At 38.0% G+C, this 25,564-nt stretch overlaps 1 protein-coding gene across 1 annotated transcript in view; it reads left to right on the top strand.

The window, feature by feature from the left end:
• LOC101349229 (cytochrome P450 3A8-like) overlaps positions 1-20,604 on the top strand; it is a 38,500-nt gene extending 17,896 nt beyond the window's left edge. Inside the window, exons 5-13 of the mRNA XM_004385954.2 lie at positions 2,982-3,095; positions 3,352-3,440; positions 4,371-4,519; positions 7,820-7,947; positions 9,041-9,107; positions 13,808-13,968; positions 16,584-16,810; positions 18,716-18,878; positions 20,406-20,604. Of these exons, the coding sequence (XP_004386011.2) occupies positions 2,982-3,095; positions 3,352-3,440; positions 4,371-4,519; positions 7,820-7,947; positions 9,041-9,107; positions 13,808-13,968; positions 16,584-16,810; positions 18,716-18,878; positions 20,406-20,501 (1,194 nt within the window). The 3' untranslated portion in view covers positions 20,502-20,604. The remainder of the gene's footprint in view (positions 1-2,981; positions 3,096-3,351; positions 3,441-4,370; positions 4,520-7,819; positions 7,948-9,040; positions 9,108-13,807; positions 13,969-16,583; positions 16,811-18,715; positions 18,879-20,405) is intronic.
• The last annotated feature ends 4,960 nt before the right edge of the window (positions 20,605-25,564 follow it).

Genomic DNA, 25,564 nt, shown 5'->3' on the forward strand with positions numbered 1-25,564 from the left:
TTCAGATCTTTGCTGTGGAGGGATGGCGTGGTGCTTCTGCCTACAGCGCCATTTTGCAGGCACTCCCTCCGTGATTGCCTTATTTTACTCAGCATAATGCTCTCCAGATTCATTTATTTTGTGAGATGCTTCACAGATTCATCATTGTTCTTTATTGTTGTGTAGTATCCCAATGTGTGGATATACCATAATTTGTTTATGGGCCCTACGTTGTTTCCATCTTTTTGCTATTGTGAACAATGCTGCAATGAATATGGGTGTGCAGGTCTATTCGTGAGACGGCTCTTATTTCTCTCAAATATATTTCTAAGAGTGGGATTGCTGGTTCATATGCTATTTCTATTTCTACCTTTCTAAGGAAGTGCCATAACATTTTCCAAAATGGTTGTATTGTTTTGCATTCCACCAGCAGCGTGTAAGCATTCCAATCTCCCCGCAGCCTCTCCAACATTTGTTATTTTCTGTTTTGTTTGATTCTTGCCAGTAATGCCAGCGTAAGATGATATCTCATTGTGGTTATGATTTGCATTTTGCTAATGGCTAGTGATTGCGAGCATTTCCTCATGTGTCTGTTAGCTGCTTGAATGTCTTCTTTAGTGCAGTGTCTGTTCATATCCTTTGATCATTTTTAATTGGAATATTTGTCTTTTTGTTGTAGAGGTTTTGGGATTTTCCTGTAGATTTTAGAGGTTAGAACTTTGTCACATTTGTCATAGCAAAAAAAATTTTTCCCAATCTGTAGGTTCTCTTCTCACTTGTTTGGCGAAGTCTACTGATGAGCATAAGTGTTTAATTTTTAGAAGACCAGTTATCTAGCTTATCTTCTGGAGTTTGTGTGTTGTTAGTTATGGTTTGTGTCCTGTTAATGGCATGTATTAGGGACTCTAGCATTGATCCTATTTTTTCTCATATGATCTTTATACTTTTTGGTTTTATATTTAGGTCTTCAATTCATTTTGAATTAGTTTTTGTGTATACTTTGAGGTATGGGTCCTGTTTCATTTTTTTTTTACAGATGGACATCCAGTTGTGCCAACATCATTTGTTAAAAAGACTATCTTCTCCTCATTTGGTGAACTTTGGGTCTTTGTCGAAGATCAGGTGACCATAGGTAAACAGATTTACACCTGGGTTCTCAATTCTGTTTCATTGGTCAATGTATCTGTCATTGTACCAGTACCAGGCTGTTTTGACTACTCTAGCTATATAATAGGTTCTGAGGTCAGGTAGTGCCAGTCTTCCTACTTTATTTTTCTTCTTCTGTAGTGCTTTACTTATCCAGGGTCTCTTCCCTTTCTATATACAGTTAAAGTTAATGGTTAGCTTTTCCATCACTTTTAAGACTGCTGTTGGTATTTGGTTCAGGATTGCATTGCATTTGTAGATTGCTTTGGGTAGAAATGACATTTTCACAAAGTTAAGTCTACCTATATGTGAGCACAGTATGTTTTTCTATTTATGTAGGCCTCTTTTGGTTTCTTGCAGTAGTATTTTGTAGTTTTCATTGTATAGGTCTTGTACATCCCTGGTTAGATTTATTCCTAAGCATATTATATTTTTAGGGGCTATTATAAATGGTGTTGTTTTCCTGATTTTCTTTTCATCATTCTCTTTACTGGTAAATAGGAATCCAGCTGATTATTGTATGTTTATCTTATATCTTGCTACTCTGCTGAATCCTTCTATAAGTTCTGGTGTTTTTCTCATGGAGTCTTTGGGTTTTCTAGAATTACATCATTCTCAAACAGGGACAGTTTTATGTCTTCCTTACCAATTTGGATACCCTTTATTTATTTATTTTTTCCTTGCAATATTGCTCTAGCTGGGACTTCCAGCACAGTGTTAAATAGGAGTGATGATAAGGACATCCTTGTCTTGTTACTGTTCTCAAGGGGAAAGTTTACAGCCCTTCTCCATTGAGAATGATGTTGGCTGTTTGTTTTGTATAGATGTCCTTTATTATGTTGAGGAATTTTCCTTCTATAAGTATTTATTGAGAGTTTTTATCAGGAATGGATGTTGGACTTTATCAAATGCCTTTTCTGTGTCGATTGATATGATCACGTGATTCTTTTATTTATGTGGTAGATTATGTTGATTGATTTTCTAAAGTTGAACCATTCTTGAGTAACTGGTATGAATCCACTTGGTCATGGTGTATTGTAGTTTTGATATGATGCTGAATTCTATTGACTAGAATTTTGTTGAGAATATTTGCATCTATATTCATGAGAGATATTGCTCTGTAATTTTCTTTTTAGTGGTGTCTTTGCCTGGTTTTGGTATGATGGTTATGCTGGCTTCATAGAATGAATTTAGAAGGATCGCTTCCTTTTCTATGTTCTGAAATAGTTTGAGTAGTACTGATGTAAGCACTTCTCTGAATGTTTGATAGAACTCTTCAGTGAAGCCATCTGGGCCAGGGCTTTTTTTTTTTTTTTTTTTAATTACCCTTTCTATCTCTTCTCTTGTTATGGGTCTGTTCAGATTTTCAACTTCAGTTTGTGATAATTTGGGTAGGTAGTGTAGGTAGTATGTTTCTAGAAATTTGTCCATTTCCTATAGGTTTTCAAATTTGTTGGAGTATAGTTGTTGGTAGTACTCTGTTATGATCTTTTTTATTTCAGTTGAGTTTGTTGTAATGTCCCCCCATTTCATATCTTATTTGGGTTATTTGCATCCTCTCCTGTTTTTCTTTTGTCAGTTTGGCCAATGGTTTGTCAATTTTGTTGATCCTTTCAAAGAACCAACTATTCATTTCGTTGATTTTTTCTATTTTTTTCTATTCTCTATTTCATTTATTTCTGCTCTGATCTTTATTATTTCCTTTCTTCTGGTGACTGTGGGCTTCTTTTGTTGTTCTCTTTCTATTTGTTCGTTGTGTAGCTAATATTTTGACTTTGTCCCTTTCTTCTTTTTTGTTGTGTGCATCTATTGGTATAAATTGACCTCTGAGGACTGTCTTTTGCTTTGAATTCCAGGTTTTGGGCCCAATGGGATTTATGAAATCTGCCATCTCTGTGTCCAGCGATGAAGAGTGGAAGAGAATACGAACATTGTTGTCTCCAACTTTCACCAGTGGAAAACTCAAGGAGGTTAGAAAATAAGGGGCTGCTAATTAGAAATTCAAGGAGCCAATTTTGGGAGAGGTAGAAAGAGAGGTCCCTTTACAAGGGGCAATCAACTGAATCTGAACTTGCTTGAGATGGCCTTTTATGTTTATGTCCTAGAAAAGACATTATAGGATTCATGATAAAATGTCACTTATTGCTTCCTGCTTGGGAAAGCCAGGTCTTTCTTGGTCTTGAGTCTCCATATTTACCAATGAGTGGTGATGTGTTTTGTGTTTAGATGTTCCCCATTATCAGACAGTATGGAGACGTGGTAGTGAAACATCTGAGAGAGGAAGTACAGAAAGGCAAGCCTGTCACATTGAAAAGGTAAGTAGAATTGTGGTGGCTAGGATTCTAAGCTCTGTCACAAGACCCTCTAGCAGTATGCCACTGAGATGAAATTCCCAAAGCTGAGTTACTCTAGTGATCAAACAGGTGTCTGGTGTTACAACGCCAATGAGCTACCTAAGAAAGGTGGCTCACACTAAATGGTAGGGCCACCAGAAGGGAAAGGGTCTTCTCCACTGTGTACATGAGCCTGGATGAATTTATCTGCTTAATTGTCAACTTGTATTTTCTAGAAGGAAAAAAAAGAAAAGAAAGAAGGAAACTTTTAGAAAGAAGAAACATGATTGATAATACTGAAGTGTAGCGTGTAAGGGGTTTGGAATGGTGGTAGTGGAAAGGCATTCTTTCTTCTTATTGACAGACATTGGTTGAAGCAAGAAAGTTCAAACGTAGAACTTGGAACAACTTGAACCTTTTCATGGTTTTGCTGAGACCAGCAGCAAAATGCTATATGTTGTACTGCTCTGAGCATAGACATTGTGGGCAGATAAGACTCAGATCCAACGTCACATTTCTGGACTCTTCCAGGACTTTGTACTTCTCCGGTACTGCTCTTACACACCTGCCATATTCCACACTCAACACTCACTGCAGTAGTTTGTCTCATCTGTGGGTGCATCCCTCTGTGACTGAGTTCCTGGAGCTCAGAGATGGTTCTAACACACTTTCATGTACCCATCATCCCTAGCACAGACATACGTGCATTGTAATCTGATAAAATGCCTCATAGTGAGTGTGATGGACGCATACACCCTCAGCTTATCTAGCAGATAGTTTCAAAAGTGTGTGGCTCTTTCCCTGTCTTTCCCCAGTCATATGAATTAACATGCAGTTATTGCTAATTATGTAGCAGAGGGATAGTGAAGAGATGCTGATTTTATATTTCCTTTTCTTTCTTTCTCTACTTAGCATCTTCGGGGCCTACAGCATGGATGTGACCACTAGCACATCATTTGGAGTGAACATTGATTCCCTCAGCAACCCACAAGATCCCTTTGTTGAAAACGTCAGGAAGCTCTTAAAATTAGATATCTTCGACCCATTCATTTTCTTAATAGGTATGTGGACTACTATTTTTTTAAATAACAACTTGAGATGTAATTCACATACCATACAATGCACACAATTAAGATGTACAATTCAATGTTTTTAGCATTTTCAAATATGTTCAAACATCACCATAATCATATTTAGAGCATTTTAATCAACTCAAGAAGAAACCCTGTGCCCTTTAGCTATCATGCTCCTATTTCCCAATACCTCCCATTCCCGCACCCCTAAGCAACAACTGATCTACCATGTCTCTAGACTTCTCTACTCTGGACATTTTATGTAAATGGAATCATGCACTATGTGGTGCTTTGTGACTTGTTTATCTCTCTTAGCATAATGCTTACAAGGTTCACCCATGTTGTAGTATGTATTGATACTTCCTGCCCTTTTATGGCCAAATAATTTTCCATTCTTAGGACATACTGCATTTTGTTAATCAGTTCTTCAGTTGATAGACATTTTGTGTGTTTTTCTGCCTTTGACTATTATAAATATTGCTGCTTTAAATATTCATGTATGAGTCTTTGTGTGGATATATGTTTTGAATTCTTTTGGTATATACCCATAAGTTGAATTGCTGAGTCATATAGTAATTCTATGTTTAGCTTATTGAGGAACTGCCAAACTGTTTTCCACAGAGGTTGCCCCATTTTACACTACTACCAGCAGAGTATACAGGTTCCATTTCCCCCACATTCTCCTCAACACTTTTTTTTATGTTTTTGATTATAACTACTCCAGTGGGTATGAACTGATATCTCATGTGGTTTTGATTTGCATTTCTGTAGTGACAAATGATGTTGAACATTTTTTATGTGTTATTGGCCATTTGTGTATCTTTGGTGAAAAGTCTATTTATGTCCTTTCACCACTTTCTAACTGGGTTATTTGCCTTTTTGTTGCTGAGTTTTAAGAAGTTTTTTATATATTCTGGAGAGAAGTCCTTACAAGTATATGATTTGCAAAATTTTTATGCCATTGATAGGTTATCATTTCATTTTCTTGGTAGTGTCGTTTGAAGCACAAAAGTAGTTTTTAATTTTGATGAAATCCAATTTATCTATTCTTTCTTTTGTTGCTTGTGTTTTTGGTGTCCTGATTCCATTGCCAAATCAGAGGTAATGAAAATTAATAACTATTTTCCTCTAAGAGTTTGAGCTCTTACGTTTAGATCTTTGAACCATTTTGAGTTTATTTTTTGTATGAGATGTGAGATATGGGTCCAATTTCATTCTTTTGCATGTGGTTATCTAGTTGTCCCTGCACCATTTGGTGAAATAATCTTGTTTCCCTATTGAATAACACCCTTGTCAACAATCATAGTCTCATGGGTATATTTCTAGAATTTTTATTCTATTTCTTTGATCTCTTGTTTATTCCTAAGCCAGATTGCCTTGAATATTTTAGCTAAGTAAGTTAGTTATAGTAAGTTTGTAATAAGTTTTGAAATAAAGAAGTGTGAATTCTCCATCTTTATTTCTTTTCAAGATTGTTTCAGCTATTCTGGCTTCCTTGCAATTCCATATGAATTTTAAATCAACTTGTCAATTCCTACTAAAAAAGAAAAAACAGCTATGATTCTGATAGGATACGCTTTGAATCCATAGATCAACTTGGGGAGCATTGCCATCTTAATATTAAGTCTCTTGATCCATGAACATAGGATGTTTTCCTTTTTTTTAACCTTTAATTTCTTTTAACAATGTTTTACAGTTTTTTTTAAGGGTATAAGTTTTCACCTTCTTTTAAAAAATAAATTACTAAGTAATTTATTATCTTTGATGGTACTGAAAATGAAAATGCTTTTTAAATTTCATTTTCATATTTTTCATTGCAGTGTATGGAAATATAGTTGATTTTGTAGATTGATCTTGTATCTTGCAACATTGCTGAATATTTATTAGTTGTATTAATTTTTTAGTGGATTCCTTGGGATTTTGTATATACAAGATTATGTCAACTGAGAACAGAGATATTTTTATTTCTATCTTTCCAATCTGGCTATATTTTATTTCTTTTTCTTATCTAGTTACTCTGGCTAGAAACTATAGTGCAATGTTGAATTGAAATGATGAGAGTCTATATTTTTCTTTCCTTTGCGATGTGTTTTTCTGGTTTTGATATCAGGATAATTCTGGCCTCATAGAAGGGGTTAGGAAGTGTTTCCTCTTTTACTTTTTGAAAGTGTTTGTAAAGAACTGTTACTGATTCTTATTTAAATATTTAGAAGAATTCACCACAGAAGCTATCTGATTATGGGCTTCCTTTAGTGGGTATTTCTTTCTTTTTCTTCTGTTTTTTTAAATTACTAATTCATTTTTTTAAATTGTTGTAGATCAACTCTGATTGCATATTTATTATTTATTTAGTTTCTGTCATTCTATGAATTTGTTCATTTTAGCTATGTTATCTAAGTTAGTGGCCTTCAAATAGTGCAGAGTATCCCTTCATATTTCTATCCCTTCATATTTCTATTAATGTTGATGATAGTCTCTCATCTTTCATATCTGATGCTAATAATTTGAGTCAATTTGCCAAAGGTTTCCCAAATTTGATGATCTTTTTAAAGAATCAGAACTTGGTTCCATTGATTTTCCCTATTGTTTTCTGTTCTCTATTTCATTAATTTTTTGTCTAATCTTTATTATGTACTTTCTTCTACTTTTTAAATGTGTACTTTGCTCTTCTACCAGTGTCTTATGGTGTAACATTAACTTATAGATTTGAGATCTTTCTTATTTTTAATATAGACATTTATAGCTATAATTTTCTGAATAAGCACTATTTTAGGTGAGTCCAAATAATTTTGATCTGTTACATATTCGTTTGCAATTCATCTCAAAGTAAAATATGATTTCCTTCTTGATTTCTTTTATGACTGATTATTTAGAGAGTTTTGCTTAATTTCCACATTTGTGAGTTTCCTAATTTTCTCTCTTTTGTTGATTTCTAATTTCATTCCATACTTCGCTTTTTTTTTTTTTTTTTTTGACTATTCTATCTAGAAAAATATGGTTAATTAAAGAAGCAGACTGTGGTCTGATTTACCCAGAGACTCCAGTCCAATTCATAAAAGACAAAGATGTCAGGATAGTTAATCATGTTCCTTTGGTCAGTGCAATGATGAGGAAGGTGCCAGTGTTCTCAGCCACTAGCCTGGAAACCCACTTAAGGCTCATAAGGGAATGGCTCTTGATTGAGAACGCTGGTCTCTTTTATTCTTCTGATTTGTAGAGCAAGTTATAATTGTTCCATAAAATGTGCAATTTCACTCTTATTTCTTTATTTGTTTCTTTTCCCTACAGTACTCTTTCCATTCCTTACTCCAATTTGTGAAGCATTAAGTATCTCTGTGTTTCCAAGAGCTGTTACTGATTTTTTCATAAAATCTGTAAAGACAATAAAAGAAAGCCGCCTTAAAGATAATAAAAAGGTAAGATATGGTGGTGGTTACATGAGTGTGCTTATGTTCACTTTTTGAAGATTTATTCAGCTGTATACATGTGATTTGTGTACTTTTCCTGCATTTTAAAAAGGTATGTAGAGAATTGTAGGGTTAAGGGCAAGAGAGTTTTACATTCTGGAGGAATGAAGAATGTGGAGACTGGGAAAGGAGAAAAAGAATGAGTCACAGATACAGTGTTTAAAATTTATTAATAGGCATAATAATTAATGTGTTACTGCATAAATATTGCCGAAGTAAAATTTTACCATTTCCCTTCTCTTAAATATATCACGAAATGGTAAGAATTAATCTTAAAATATTGATTTATTGGCATTATAATTTCTGCATAACTTAATTGGTAAATCATCATTTCAGTTCCAAGCCTCATGTTTTACACTTTCTCCAATGGGAGGCACCTCAGGTTACTTCGTGGAATATCACCCATGTTAAATTCCAGCCCTCTCATAATCTGAAGAGTGTAGGGGTTCTCTCTGGGCATTAAGGCTGCAAGATGGCCAACTTAGCTTTGCCTTCATGAGGCCCAGAGAGCAGCACAAGAATGCCTGCAAGTAAGGGAAGCAGGTCTGGTTACCTCAGTGTGTCATTGTAGATTGTGTAGAGTTTTGGGAGGGTGTGGCATTGGAAGATGCTCACAGAAAGTAGAAGATGCGCTCTGGAAATATCAGGGTTTATTCTGTGTGGTTGTTGGATAAGAAGAAATGCAAGTCTAAGAGACAGCATGGATATTACACTGAAAAACAAAGACTGAAGTCAGGGCTTTTTTCTTGAGCAAGAAGGTATGGCAGGAGAAGGAGCAGGCAACTCTTTGACCAGGAAGTTGTGTTCAAAAGGCAAGGAAGCCAAGAATCATGGAGGACAAGGTCCTAAAAGCAATGAGATATGGTAGCTGGATTTCTCCCAGTTAAACATCTTGTTTTTTAAGATTTGCAGATGGAGGTTTATGTACACTGGTGACTCAGGCAACACTAGTCTTAGTTCATGGACTTAAAGAGGCCTTATTCTCAGGAAAGAGGTACAGCTCTGCACTATGTGTCACTGAAATTTATCTTTTTGCTTCCAGCACCGAGTGGATTTTCTTCAGCTGATGATTGACTCTCAGAATTCCAAAGAAACTGCATCCCATAAAGGTAAACCAGAGAGCGAGTCAAAGGACTACAGATGGGGTAGCTCAGAGGAAGGGAGTTGTTCTGAAAATGTTCATGAAGCTTTCCAGGCACATGAGAATTTCTGCCCAATTGAAGAAAGAGACACATTCAGAAATTATAAATGATAGCCAGAGGTATTATCTAGAAGCAGGCAGACATAACTTTGCTCAAAGATTGAAGGGCAACTATAAAACAAGCATTCTGTGCACAGAAGTAGTCAGTGTTCTGTGGATCACCCACATCAGAACCCCTGGGAGCTTGTTTCAAATGTAGATTTCCAGGCTGCTCCCAGAACTCTGAGTCAGAACTTCTGCCTGGAAACTTACATCAAGTCATCACGTCAGGCAATACATTGTCCCAATATTGGTGATGCTAACTTGGAACTCTTGGTTAAGGTTGTGTTCAATAGCTTAATCTACTGTAAAGATTTATTTGTCATTAATAATTAGCTTGTCAGGGGAGCCTTTGAGACTATGTAACTATCTTGTTTCTCTTCAAACTTTCACTTACTAGTTTTATTATCCATTCATTATTGAGTGAAGCAATTATTTGTATGATGGTTGCAAAATGGTGGTTTTCTATTTCTACCCTTCTTTCCACATTTATGAGTTGGTATTCCACTGTACTGGAGAACTTTACTTCTTCCTCATATATTTACTTACATCTATATGGGCTCATAAGGTATCACTTTACTCTTACACTATCATGATTTATTTTGATGCTCAAACTGTCTCAGGTTTGCTCAGTGGAAGTTCTTTCAGTGTGACTGCTGTGTGTCCTTTTCATATGACAATCATTTTCTGAGTACTTCTTTGCTTTCTGGTTTGAGATAGTCCAGGTTTTTCTTCTATTTCACCTGATCAACTCGAAATCAGTCATTTCTCCAAGTAGCCCTAGTTTCGTTTAGTAGGAAATGACATTTAGAATCCAAAACTGGAGGTTAGGTGTGCTCATTGCTACTGGGGTTTCTTTGCTCTTAGATTCTTTCATGGACAAAATGAATAAAATAAAATATACCGAAACAGAATTGAGAAACATAAATATATATCAATATTCAGTGATATAAACTGGCTCTGTCTTAAAAAAAAAGAAAGAATGAAACAAACCCTAATTTATAGTCTGCTTCAAGGACATAAAGAGTTCCATCAAGTTCAATTTTATGTTACCAATGGTTTGACAATCAGTTCACACAATTCCTGAATATTTAACAAATGGATCTAGAGAACAGCGATGCGCTGACTGAGGCATATCACTGTAAATAAACCTATGTATATGTCTACATATCTCTCTCTTTCTCTCTGTCTCTCTCTCTATATATATAATTTATCCATCACCGTTGTCTTAGGCTGGGTTCCCTAGAGAAGTAAAACCATTGAAACATATATATATATATATATACATATATATATATATATCTCAAGGAAATGGCTTGTGCTTTTGTGGAGACTGACAAGTTCCAAAGTCTGTGGGTCAGGCATGGCTGGAAACTTCTCTTAATTCACATAGTGGCAGGGGATGACAAACCCAGAATTGGAAGATCAGATGGCAGGCTGCTGGTTCAAGTCCCAAGAACGAAAGGTCAGACAATGATGAACCAAAAACAGGATCCAGAGCAAGAAAGCAAGCTTTGCCAGAATGTCCATACATATATTGGGTGCAGGGTACACCCCCAGCAAAACTCCCCTTACAAATGATTGGCTGATCATTTCAGATCACACCATGAAGTGATTACATTATGTCACAAAATGGAGGATAATTACATAGTACTGAAAATCATCCTCTTGCCAGGTTGACATATAACATTAACTTTCACAATCTATATCTAGCTATCATCTATATCTGTCATCTATGTATTCTATATCTCTTTATCCCTCTATATTACTGTATCTCTTTTTTGTTTCTTTCTCTCTATCTATCTACATGGTCCAAAAGAACTTTCAATGATGAAGCAAATATTCTCTATCTGCACTGTTGAATAAAGTAGCTGCTAGACAAGTGTGTCTAGTGAGTACTTGAAATGTGGCTACTGCCACTGAAGAACTGAATTTTTAACTTTATTTACTTTTTTTATTGTTGTAGTTTAGGTGAAGTTTACATTTCAAGTTACTCTCCCATACAAAAATTTATGCACACATTGTTATGTGACCCTAATTACTCTCCCCATACTGTGATAGCACACTCCTCCTTTCTACCCTTCATTCCATTCCATGTCCATTCAACCACCTCTTAACTGTCTCTGCCTTCCCATCTCACCTCCAGACAGAAGCTGCCCTTTTAGTCTCTTGTATCTACTTGAGATAAGAGGCACACTCCTCACGAGTATCACTGTATGTTCTACAGTCTACTCCAATCCCTGTCTGAAGAGTTGGCCTCGGAAAATGTTTTAGTTCTGGCCTGATAGAGAATCCAGGGGCCATGCTTTTCGGGATTCCTCCAGTCTCAGTCAGCCATTAAGTCTGGTCTTCTTACTAGAATTTGAGTTCTTCACCTTTCTCCTGTTCCATCCAGGATTGTCTGTTGTGTTCCCTGTCAGGGTGGTCATTGGTGGTAGCCATTAACTTTATTTAATTTTAATTAATTAAAATTTAAGTTCAAGTAGTCAATGAGGCTAGTGGTTACTGTTTTGTAAAGCATAGGTCTAAACCTTGAGTTTGTACTCCAATCCCAATTCAATACCATGGGGTATATTCTAACTGGGGGAAAGAATTTGAGAGTTGTATTTACCCATGACAGCATCACAGAAGCCATCACTTGGAAGCCAGAACTCTGTAGACTTTACTTGCACTAATTTGATATTGTTTTTAGGTATGAATTACATGGTGGGGGCAGGCACCATGTTCATTCCAGTGCTTCAGGTATCTAAAAGTCTTAATCTAGCCCCTATCAACAGACTATAGGTTGACCATGCTTAGCTTCTCTCAGGAGAAACATCAAGAAGGAAGCCAGCTTATTATCACAGGGCTCTTTGGTTGGAATAAATAGAGCAAATCGAGGAAGCACGTCTTGAGAGTGATGCCATTTAGGCCATGATAGAATAAGCATTGCTAATTCTACTCATTGGACCCTGTATTTCCATAGTACATGGTGTCCAATACACATCTATTGACACATTCATTCTTGTCTGTTTTAATGCCATTGAATAGATTATATTTGCACTAAGTAAAGGGCAAAGTGGGTAATTCTCACCTTTGCAGCTAACAACATGGTAAGGATCAGCAAGAATTCAATCCTCAATACGGAGATGGATTCAGTCCCTCTTCTGCATCCTTGTCAGCAGCCACTCATGTGGCACAGTCTCTCCAACCCTATAGTTCAGATGTGGGTCAGAGCTCACATGTTAGAAGGACACCTTCTTTCAGACCAGCTTCCCATGCAGCATTACTCTGACCTTAGCCAACCAGAGGTGGTTAGAGCTCATAAATTAGAAAGAGACTCCAGCCTTGACTGGCTCTCACTGCCACGGTGGGATTGATAATTTGCTGGAATGACTCAGGGAATCTCAGAGAGTATACAGAGAGTATACTGTAGTTATGAATGAGGTTATATTACAACCAAGAAGGATACAAACAAACAGATGCATAGGGTAAATTCTGGGAAGAGTCTCAGCATGGAGTTTCCATTTTGCTAAGAGGGTCATCAACCAGGAAGCTCATCTGAGTCTCCATTTTCAAGGCTCTTATTGACCTCTCCATATGTACATGATAGATTATATCATGCTTCCCGGGCTAGTCAACATCAAGTTCCCAGGTGTCTCCTCTTTGGTTATTCCTCATTCATTACCCTCAGGTGTGTCCCAGCTCACAGAAACCAAGACCACAGGTCAAATTACTTTTTACCAGGTGACTCATCACCTCGCAAAGTCAATCTCCACTCTCTAGCTTCTTGTCTATCTCTTTAGTTCCTGTGCATATCTGTGATCATCCATTTTGAAGACTTGTACCTCAGGTTTTCTATTACCTGATGACTTTCAGTGATATAGTCCATGCTTCTTTAGCTAGACTGTGCACACAAATTACCTGGGGATTATGTTAAAATTCAGATTTGTATTCAGTTGTTTTTAAATAGGGTGTGAGATTCTGCATTACTAAAAATCTCCCTCATTATGCTGGTGTTGCTGGTCTATGGACCACACCAAATAGCAAGAGTTTATCTGTAGCCCAATGTTGTTCCCTTAATTTTCCCTTAGTGAATTTGGAAGAAAATATCTTTGACTTTCCCTACAATGAAGGTATAGTATAGCAAACTTTAACAAAAAATTTTAAGATACTTTTTATCTAGAATAATTAAAAATTTTCCTTAGAGGAGAATGTTCCCTAATATTTTACTTGTAACTAAAGTACTTTTAGAATTCTTCAAGGGTCATAATGATAACACTTTGTACATTATATGGAAGTGCTATTTCTTGCAATTACCCAGCTGTGTTTATGGTGAAGGTAGCATAACCAAGAGCAGAAGTTCAAGAATAGTATAAATCCTCAGAAAACCAGGTTAAAATAATTATTTTCTTTTTCTAGCTCTGTAAGATAGATATCAGAATGCAAACTACTCCCAGTTGATGCAGAATTTCTTTTCCATTTGTTCCCATGGGGATTTGGTAATTTCATTTGTGTTTCTCTTCATTTAAACTGTGACACTTTTCAAATTGACAAGATTTACCTGAAGTGTCTTTCCTCTCCTTTCAGCTTTGTCTGATATGGAGCTCATAGCCCAATCAATTGTCTTTATTTTTGCTGGCTATGAGACCACGAGTACTGCTCTTTCCTTCCTTATGTATTTATTGGCCACCCACCCTGATATTCAGCAGAAACTGCAGAAGGAGATTGATGCAGCTTTGCCCAATAAGGTAAGTGGATGATGCATGAAGAGGGAGGGTGGAGGTGGAGCCTTAGCAAGAATGCCTTCCCACCTCTTTTAAGGAGAGATTTTGCAAAAATCAAAAGTGTGGATTATTTCACTGTCATCTTGCAGCACTATGTAGAACATAAACACATCAAGGTAACCTAGGCTGGGAATAAAGAACTTAAGTGTTGTTCACTGGCTCTCAAAATTATTTGGCCCCAAATTGACATACACACTTCAGCTCACAGGCCATTGTCAAAGCTAATAACATGGCTTCCTCTAACTGCAAATGGGCTGGGAAATGTGGAAGACTCAATGGATATTTAGTGAGCAGTGAATGTCCAGCACACAAACCAATGAGATAGTGACTATAATTATCTCCACGAACTATATCTGAAAACAGAGTGGCAAAGAGATGGAGTAACTTTCCCAGGGTCATACAGTGAGTTGTGAAAAAGCCAAGATATGCTCCTGTGTGCCTGGCTTCTGAGCCAAAGTCTTAACCTCTGTAGTATTTCCTGTGAAATAGCCTACTCTGTTTTCAGATCTCTGCAAAGTTGGAATTCTTTATGGTATGAAGAGACCTTGCCTGTGGGGCTGGAATGGATTATTTGGCAGTCAGTGAACAGAAAGTGCTCTCATATCTCACAGTTAAACCCTGAAGGAACAAGTAGGAGAGTATCCTAGCAACAGAAGATGGTCCCTGGGTGGGGTTCTGATTTTCTTTATAACTTTCCCCAGAGATGAAATTGTGTACCCTGGTACCATTCAATCACAGCCTTCTTTTTCATATTTGGTATAGTAAGTACTAGTTTCCCCCAAATTATTTACAGAGTTTGTATACAATATTGAGTTTCTCTCCATATTCTCTTTCTCTACGACTCTCTCTGTCTATCTGTCTGTCTCCCTGCCCATCTATCCATCCATCCATCCATCCAACCATCCACCCACCCACCCATCCATCCATCTATCCATCTGTCTATCTGTCTATCTGTCTGTCTATCTGCCTGCCTACCTATCTATCTGCCTACCTGCCTATCTATCTATCTCGCTAGCTAGCTATCATCTATCATCTATGTATGCTGGCATATATCAGAACCATTAGTGAGCAGTAGTTCTGAAATACAAAGCCTTATGTGAAACTGGGGATTTGGTGTTTAAATTTGCTCTTGCCTTGGTATACATATATGGCCTTTCTTTAAAAAGGTACTTAAACTTGCACATATATTAGTTAAAAGTAATGGTCGTAGTTTCTTGGTCACATTTGTTGTGTATGTGGTACATACACACAATGGAATACTATGCATCAATAAAGAACAATGATGAATTTGTGAAGCGTCTCAAAGCATGGATGAATTATGTTGAGTGAAATAAGTCAACCACAAAAGGCCAAATATTGTATGAGACCACTAGTGTAAAAACTCATGAAAAGATTTACACAAAAAAGTAACAATCTTTGATGGTTACGAGGGATGGGAGGGGTGGGGGGAAATACTAAATATACAATAGATAAGTGGTAACTTTGGTGAGGGGTAAGACAATACACCATACTGGGGAAGCCAGCACAACTTGTACAAGGAAAGGTCATGGAAGATCCATAGACACATCAAACTCCCTGAGGGACCAAATTGCTGGGTGGAGGGCTGTGGGGACCATGGTCTCAGGGAATATCTAGCTCATTTGGTGTAACATAGTTTATAAAGACAATGTTCTATCTGTGTTCTACCTTGGTGAGTAGTGTCTGGGGTATTAAAACCTTGAGCAGCCACCTAAGATACTCTGCTGGTCTCACCACTTCAGGAGCAAGGAAGAATGAAGAAAACAAGATACAAGAGAAAGATTAGTTCAAAGGACTAATGGACCACAACTACCACAGTCTCCACCAAACTGAGTCCAGTACAACTAGAGGGTGCCCAGCTACCACCAATGACTACTCTGACAGGGATCACAACAGAGGGTCACAGACAGAGCAGGAGGAAACTGTAGAACAAAATTCTAACTTGAAAAAAAAAAAGACCAGACTTACTGGCATGACAGAGACTGGAGAAACCATGAAAGTATGGCCCCCGGACACCCTTTTAGCTCAGTAATGAAGTCACTCCCAAGGTTCACCCTTCAGCCAAAGATTAGATAGGCCCATAAGACAAAATGAGACTAATGGGGCACAACAACCAAGGGACAAGGACTAGAAGGCAGGAGGGGACAGGAAAGCTGGTAATAGGGAACCCAAGGTTGAGAAGGGAGAGTGTTGGCATGTCGTGGGGTTGTTAACCAGTGTCATAAAACAATATGTGTACTAACTAATCAGAAACTATTTGTTCTGTAAACCTTCATATAAAGTACAATAAAAATTTTTTTTTTTAAAAAGTCGCACCTAGTAATGCTAGGGATGTCAGGCCCTGTTTATAGGATTTTCCCAAGGGTCTCTCATATTCATAAATGCTCCACACAACTCAATGGACCATTGAGCAGGTCAAAGGGACATGGTAGATATAGAAATGATTTATAAATGGTAAGGTCCATTACCATTGTAAGATATTCTTTGGAGATCCTAATACTTCAATGTACTGCCTAGATTGAGTTGAATCTAAACTTTTTGAACTGTTTCTTTCTTCCTAGGCACCTCCCACATATGATGTCATGTTACAGATGGAATATCTTGACATGGTGGTGAATGAAACACTCAGAATATTCCCAATTATTGGCAGACTTGAGAGGGTCTGTAAGAAAGATGTTGAAATCAACGGAGTGATCATTCCAAAAGGGGCATTGGTAATTATACCAGTCTTTGTTCTTCACCGAGACCCAGAACTCTGGCCAGAGCCTGAGAAGTTCCTTCCTGAAAGGTACAAGACTCCTAAAAAAGGGACCCCCCCTCTGATCCAGGCTTGTTCAAGCACAATCTGACGTCTCTTAGTGTAGATGACAAACCTGTGACTGCACAATCATTTGCTTAAATATCTTTCTATTGTTAGTAGCTTTGTTCTTATTGCAAAAATGATCTTTGTTTTTTTGTGAAATTTTACAAACTGTAGACTGGAAAAAATAAAACTGTACACATTCATAGTCCCAACACATTATGATAATCCTCATCAATAATGTGTTTATGTGCTGTGGAGGTTTTTCCCTTTATGTATAGATTTTTAATAATTAGAATAGTATCATATTTTATTTGATATTGAACTGTTTATTTTCAGTATCCTATGTTACCATAGATGTAATTATATCATAATTTTTGATGGTTGTATACATATACTATGATTTATTTAACCACTTTTTATTTCATTTATATAGTCTTTTTACTTTCTAGTTTTTCTGTGCTGCTTTATTTAGCTCTCTGAATTTACCATCAACTTTAGGAAGTGCTTACTCATTCTATTTTTTTTGACAGTATAGGTGTCCTCATCCCTGAAAGTACTCGTAGAAAAGGAAATCAAAGTTGAATAGGTCCTCTGTTTCCTAGACCAGGGAACTTCTATGGTTTCTTCAAGTTCTGTAGCTCCACCCCCTATAGCTTCAGGACCACAAAAACAGACCACTCACTGTACTTCTCTTTGATTCATTGAATAATCAAACAGATATTAAGTGCTTACCAGGTGTTATAGTATGGTCTGGACCAGAAATCAGAAAGTCAAATTAAAAAAAAAAATCTATCCATTATGAAGTTTTTGACATAAGTCCAAATCTATAGATATTATTAATGTGTCTCCATGTGCCTATCAGCAGCCCCCAAAACCATCAACCCATGGCTGCTACCCCTATACATTTGCCCCCATTATCTTACTCCTTCTTCTTGTATTATTTTGAAACACATCACATTATTTAACCTGTAACTATTTTAGAATGTTCTCTAAGATATAAGGACTCTTGAAAAAATTTATGACTATATACCATTATAATTTTCCCCAATCAATATTTTTCTTTAATGTGGTCAAATATTTAGGAATCAAGTTTGAATTACATTGGGTCTAATCTTCAAAGAATTGATAGTCTAGTGGAGCAGGTATAGAAGAAAAGTAGTGATTATTCTATAGTAGGGTAGCATCATATGCCTGTGTAAATTATTTGACTTTAACTTTTCTATTAGCAAGAGAGAGAAAGAGGAAAAAGAGAGACAGAGGGAGAGAGAAAAGAAGAAGGAGAAGAGCTGGAGGAGGAGGAAGAGGAGAAAGAGGAAGAGGAAGAAAGGGAAAAGAAAAGTATGAAGAGGAGGAGAAGAAAAGGTGGAAAAGGAGCAGGAGAAGAAGAAGAAGGGGGATGAAGAATATAAATAAAAAAGAGAGAGAAGAGTAGACAAGAGAAGAGAAAAGTAGAAGAGAAGGGAAGAATAGCAATAAATAGTGGGAGGCATTTTCTCCTGCTTCTTTCTTGAATGAGAATATGACCAACACATGTGTTAGTTGAGTCTAAACTTACTTTTTTTCAGTGAGTCTTATTTCCCAAGTGTCTTTCATAGTGTTAAAATCTCACCACATTGAGTATAATTGCAGTGTTTAAAGATACATTTTATTTTAAACAACATTCATCTCATCTCTGCAAAAAGACTGAAAGCTCCTATAGCATAAGGGAAATGGAAAGGACTTGTAGCTTACAATTCTCATAGCATAAAAACCATAATAGGATTTCAATGACTACTCCTCAAAAGTAGCCTGTGTACTATTGGCAGAGGGTTCCAAGTGAGAACCCCCAAAAGTTGCTTTTGTGGGTTTTATGCTTCATTAACTTGTTTTCATCTGCTGTTGTGGGACCAGGTTCAGTAAGGAGAACAAGGACAATATAGATCCTTACGTATACCTGCCCTTTGGAACTGGACCCCGAAATTGCATTGGCATGAGGTTTGCTCTCATGAACATGAAACTTGCTGTCATCAGAGTTCTTCAGGAGTTCTCCATCAAACCTTGTAAAGAAACACAGGTCATACAGTAAATTCTCTGCATAAATAATGTTTTATTGGGAGTGTTTTAAACTGAAGAATCTTTATATAAAAAAAGTGTGTTCATTCATGTTTTAATAAGTTGTGCCATTGGCCATAGAATCTATTTGAAGCCATGTAGGAACTTTCATGGTCTTTCAGTTCTAGAGTTCTATATCTGTGGCTTTATAAAGACCAATCTGTAAATATCATTTAGAGTCAATGCAGTGTGATAGGATTATATGAAGTCCATTTAAAGTAGAGAAAAGTTTTAAATTCTCTTTTAAGTCAATTTCAGTTTGAAACATGAAGAAATGTTGTGCATGATCATGTAGCATAGTGATGTCCCTGTCCTGACATTGGAATGATGCTCAGCTCCAGCAGAACTTACAGAATCTCCCTCATGACAGTCGTTCTCAACCACCATCTGTACATTAAAATCACTAGGAAGCTTAAAAATTCCTGATGCCTAGGCCATCTCAGAAATTCTAATATCATTATCTGGGTGTGGCTTTAAAAGCTCCCCTGTTGATGCTCCTGTGCGGCCAAGGTTGAGAACCACTGATTCGAACAAAGCTTTTCTGCCAGATGTAGGGTATTCCTACAATCCAGAGCCATCCTAGATACTTCACCTCCCTTTCCAGGATCTCTGTTCCACACAAACTAGACTCTTTTGACAGCTTAATAACTGCAGGGGGAGTTTGACATGATTTCCATCTTATTTGTGGCTTTAGGCAGCTGTGTAGCAGTCCTGAAGTTGTGTACAAACAAGTGACTCAGACCTGGGGAAATCAGACCTGTGGCACACCTGAGATAGAGGAGTATCCTCCCTGACAATCTCTCAGTGAAGTGTCCGTGCTACACACACTCCTCCACAATTTGCTTGCCCTTCACACAAGTAAGGTTAGAATTTTTTAGTGTTGGTGGTGCCATCACTGGAGTGATTGTGCACCAGGAACTCCAACTACTTGTGAAAGAGTGTACATCATCAGAAGTGCATCATTTATATTACACTTGGGAGCTCAAAAAGGTGTTCGAAAACTAAAGCATAATGCTCCTGAAGCCCTCTACTTTCTTATTCTTAAACTAGGTTCACCGAACTCACTGGAAGTCAGGGATTGCTCATATAATTAAAGTGTATAATACCTACTTATGATTATCTAACAATTTTCAGCACATACAAAATTACCTTATATGGCTTTTTAAGAATAGTTTGAAATAATGCCTAAGAATCAAGTGTAAATTTTAAAACCTTCTTAGTTTTACTCAGAATTTAAATTAAAAAGATCACAAACTAACGTGGTTTCCTTTGTTAATATTTTGCTGACTGAATGGATGAATGGATAGTTTCACTGTCTAGTCTTGACACAGCTTATAGAAGAGGTGCAAAGAAAATATATATGATGGCAAAAATAGTGTTTATATGTTTGTAGAGCAGTATTGTTTTTACCTTGTCTACTTTGCTTTTGTTGTTGTTGATGTTGGTGCTTCATTTACTAGTTCTCAACATGCCTGTTTCACTGTTGCAGATCCCCTTAAAATTCGGCAAGGGAGGATTTCTTGCACCGGAAGAACCTGTTGTTATGATGTTTGAATCAAGAGATGGAAATGCAAGTGAAGCCTGACTTTCCATAAGGACTTCAGCTTTGTTCTTCAAGGAAATTGTTTTCCAGATAACCAGAGACCTTTATGAATAAATCTGTGAATAAATAATGAATAAATCCCAGAAATAAAGATGGGCACATACTGCTGTACATGATGAATGATTATGGATTCTGTCCATTCATTTAGCTTTCTTGGTGTCCACATACAGTGTTACACATTTTGTTATATTAAGATGGTGATTAAATTGGTACCAGATGTGTAAATTCAGCTTGCCTAGTTATCCTATACAATATCTGTCTGTCCTTCTGTCTGTCTGCCTATCTACTTATCTACCTGCATAGCTACCTAGTTTTCTGTCATCTATAGCTATGTATGTATGTATCTAAAGAGACAGGAAAGCCTCAGGGGCCCCAGGCATTCCAGCTCCCTGATATTTGAATCTTTCCAGCCCATGCACAGACATGTGAGAAAGCTTTCAGATGACACCAACCCATCTGTTTGCAACCATTTGAGACTCCAAACAAGAACTGTCCACCTAGCTCAGTCAATCCCAGATTCATAAGCAAAATAAAGGAACATTATTATTCACTGCTTTTGGGTTGTGTGTTATGCCACCATAGATAACTGGAACATCACTTTTTCACTTCAGGTACAGTAAGATGTATAGAATCCAGAAGATAGATGGGAACTGGGGGAAATTGAAGGCAGTAATAATATACTGTGAATCACTGAAAATGGCAATGAGGCTGTGGATCAGCTAAGAGGAGAGAGTGCTGAGGTCTGAGTAGTGGTGACGTTTGTTTATGTGGTTAGGTACAAGGAGACAAATGGGAAGAGAGAGGGGGCTGACATTGTTAAACACCTATTATGTGCTGGATCTGCTTGTCACCAAACCTTTGTGATTCCCAGCATTCTTTTAGTAGTGAAACTGTGTGGTTGTAGACTGTGATGGCCAGATTTCAAGAGGGCACTCAGTGATTTTTCATATGAATAGGGATGACCTATGAAACCACTGGAATGTTGTGAAAATGATGGTGTGTGACTTTTGAGGCTGAGTCATGGAAGAAATTTTGCTTGCACCTTCCTCCTTCTTGGATTGCTCACTCTGGGGAAGCCAGTTGCCCTGTTATAAGGTTACTCATGTATCCACATCGCAAAAAAAAAGTGGGGCTTTTTGGCAATAATCATTTTTATCTTGCTAAGTATATGAGTCAGCACACTTTGAAGTGGATTATGTACCCCATCAAGCTTTTAGTTGATTGTAGACACAGACAACATCTTGACCTCAGCCTCGCAAGAGACCGCAAGCCAGAACCCTTTAGCTTTACCACTTCTACATTACTGATCCACAGAAATTGAGACAATGAAATTATTGTTTGATGTCATTCACTTTTAGGGTACTTTGTTATAGAGAAATAGATAACTAATACAGATGCAGAGAAGCAGAGAAGTCATCTTCAATGGCTGTTCCAGAGAACTCTGAAGACTATTCAGGAGACGTCAATCAACTCAGGTCTTGCACAAAACTAACAAAAGTAGTAGCTGGCCGAGACCAGCTCCTTCCATGGGCAAAAGTAATTAACACTCTGGGATAGAAAACAACTTGGGAAGTTTCCTAAGTTGATTTTCCCAAGAACTAGGGTAAAGGTAGCAACTCCTAAGGGACCATCAATTGCTTAGGGGAAAAAATCTCCTGTTTTTTTTCCCCAAAGAGCCAAGGAAAAAGGCCTCATAAAGGAACTCAATTCACCATTGTATAGATGTACCACAATTTGTTTATCCTGTTACCTGATGAAGTTACTTCTTGGTTGCTCCCACTTTTTGACAATTATGAATAAAAGGAAACAAAACAAATGGACAAACAAAAAACCAAATCCTTTGACATCCATAAGATCTGATTCATACAGACCCTATAGGATAGAGTAGAACTGCCCTATAGGGCTTCCAAGGAGCAGCAGGTAGACTTGAACTGCCGACCTTTTGGAATTATGAATAAAGGTTCTATAAACCTTTGTATGCACGTGTTTGTGTGAATATTCTTTTTCAACTCATTGGGGTAAATACCTAGGAGCATGATTTCTGGATCATATGGTAAACCTATAAAGATAGGCTTTCTTTCTAAGAGACTGCCAGACTGTCTTCCAAAGGAACTGAACCATTTTTCACTTTCCAAGCAGAGCTTTAAAAGTACTTGTTGATGGTATTATACACCAATAAGTAAGTGAGAGACATGAGTGTATGGGGTATTATTCCCACACATAGTGTCTTCCTTCACACATTCAGTACTTCTCTTGTTAAGTGATTCATGTTACCTGTTAGTTTCTATGGAATTAAGTGACAGAAAGAACTGCCTTCTACTATTTGTCTGGGTAGAGTAAGACCATTTTCATTGGTTAGGGCATGTTACCGGCTACATTTAATTCTAAGCAAAGGCTAGTTTTTTGCTGTTGGTATAGATATAGGTTCCAACCAGTTGAAGCAGGTGAGTAGGGTGGGCGAATGGACATATGAGTCTTGTAAAATCATCTTAGCTGAGCGTGTATTTTCGGGGAAAAGGAAAGCATTTCAGTTTTCCACAGGGGTTTTGTTTTCAAAACAAATGAGAAACTCTTTGGGTTGAGAAGAGCTAATTAAATTGTCAATAATTATCAGATGACCTTCTAATCTCTCCTTGTTTGAATGTATCCCGCGAATTACTCACTTTGGGAACACAGAAATGGAACTCACACACAATACCATTAGTAACTGTCATAACTTGCATCTTTCTTTATCTCTGCTGAGAGTAGACGGAGTCCTTTGTTTTGAAGATTGTGGGTCAGCGTTGTGGGAATCACCACGGAGATAGGAAGCAGAAATTTAAAAAACTTGCTGTTTCAGTCTGGGATCTCAGATTTTCTATAGTCGTCCTTGTCAGGGAGGGCAAGCATTGAATATTGGCATCCCTAAGCAAGCAGCAGAGGGAAATCCTGGTGGTGCAGTGGTTAAGAGTACAGCTGCTAACCAAAAGGTTGACAGTTCGAATTCACCAGGTGCACCTTGGAAACCCTATGGGGCAGTTTTACTCTGTCCTATAGGGTCGCTATGAGTCAGAATTGACTCAATGGCAATGGGTTTAAGCAGCAGAGGGCTTTTAAGTCTCTCTTCATAAAGATAGTATTTTGTTGTAGTTAGTAGTCATTGGGCTTTAGTTTCTACATCTGTAAATGCTACCGAACCTGGGAAGATGGGTCCTGTCTCGTATGCTCAGGCTTACCGGTGATCTGGACACCAGTCTTTAAGAAAGAGAAAGTAACTTTATTGCAATGCAAAGAGCAAGGAGCTGGGAGGAAGTTCCTCAGATCTGATTCCCGAAGCAGGGTTTGTATGTGATTTTGGCAGTGAGATGGCAGCCACGCAGGCTTACTGGGGAGGGAAAATTCTAGAGGGCGACCAGGAAATAGGAGGTGAGGTGGTTCTTGTCGGACCTCCCACTTTGGAATAGAGTCTGGGTGATGATTTTTCTTAGGATTCATTCCACCTGTTGCCATGTCCTTGTCTGAGGTCAGTTAATGGTCACAGCTGGCCCTCCTGTGCATGCAGGGCAGGCCAAATTTGACTTGGACTAGTTTAAGGACTAATGGAAATTTACTAGAATTCATATAAGGTCAGGTTACATAAACTGGGGTTAATAGTAGCTGACCCTATTTAACAGTGCCCATTGAAGCCATGTAAAGAGGGCAGAAATATATTGAAATTCTCCGGACTTTCTATCCTACTTTTGCTGGTGATTGACTCCCAGCTTGCCATGTCTTGTCTTTGTTGGTGTTTAAGCTTGCTGCCACTGCTTTCTTAAATACCTCTCAGCAGGGATTCACTACAGAGATTGCAAAGGGGGGCCATGTTTATGCTTCCATCTGAGCATGTCTAGGGATCTCTCTACCTCCACTACATGGTTGCTCACCTGGAAGGGGATGATATGGCTTCCAGTCCATGGCCTGGCACAGTATAATTATAATTAACATTCACTCAATCCCTGGGTAGCACAAATGGTTAAGTTCTTGGATACTAACTGAAAGGTTGGTGGTTTGAACCCACCCAGATTGTCTTAGAAGAAAGGCCTAGCAATTTGCTTACAAAAAGTCACTGCCAGGGAAACCCTATGGAGTACAGTTCTACTCTACAACACATGAGTTGGAATCAACTGGATGGCAACTGATTTCGTCTTGTTTTTTAACATTCACTTACTTGGTCTTAAATCAATTAATGGATGAATAAATGTATTAGTGTATTACACTTTCCAGTGGGACCTATGAATTTTATCAGGTGCATCCTGGATAAATCCTTAACCCAATGTTAAAAAATATGATGATGGTGAGTCTTGGGCAAAATGGCGCTCTAGGCAGAAGCACCACGCCGTCCCTCCACAGCAAAGATCTGAAAAACTAAGCAGAGCAGAGAATACAACAATCCTGAAACCATAAAACATCAAATGAAGATATAAAGAACTCAGCCAAGCACCAAATAGAGTGAGAAAACTGACAGAGAAAGGAGAGCGAGGAGAGATCCATGCAGAGGTCCCCTACCAGCTAACGCAGCGTGGATCCGCCATCTTGGACTGCAATCGGAGACAAGCAAACGGGGTATGAGAAAGCAGCCTCACGGAGCTTCCAGCGGAAGACAAAACAACCTGTAATTGGTGACATATGCTTTCCCACCCCCAGCCTTCTTCACCCCGACTCGGCCTCCTCTGCTTCCCGCTGCCACAGTCTCTTGACAGGGAAACAGCGGCTGCTTGGATTCCACACACCCGAACTGGTGGCTGTCTGAGTGCCATTTGTTGGCTGCTGGTGTTGCTTTTTTTCCGCTTCTTTTTATTTCTTCCCTGCCTCTCCCCACCTCCCCTCCTTTCGTTCGAGTACCTCGCTCTGTGTGCCATCTTTGCTTCTTCCTGAGGAGCTGCAGAGCTCTGGTAATTTGTGATATACACTTTGCCACTCTCTACCCTTCTTCACCCACATTCGGCCCCCTCTGCTTCCCATGGACACAGTGTCTTGTCCAGAAACACCAGCCCACACTAGCTGGCTCTCTGAGTGCCATTTGTTGG

Source organism: Trichechus manatus, unplaced genomic scaffold, assembly GCF_000243295.1.
Source record: "Trichechus manatus latirostris isolate Lorelei unplaced genomic scaffold, TriManLat1.0 scaffold00151, whole genome shotgun sequence".
NCBI classification, from domain to species: domain Eukaryota; kingdom Metazoa; phylum Chordata; class Mammalia; order Sirenia; family Trichechidae; genus Trichechus; species Trichechus manatus.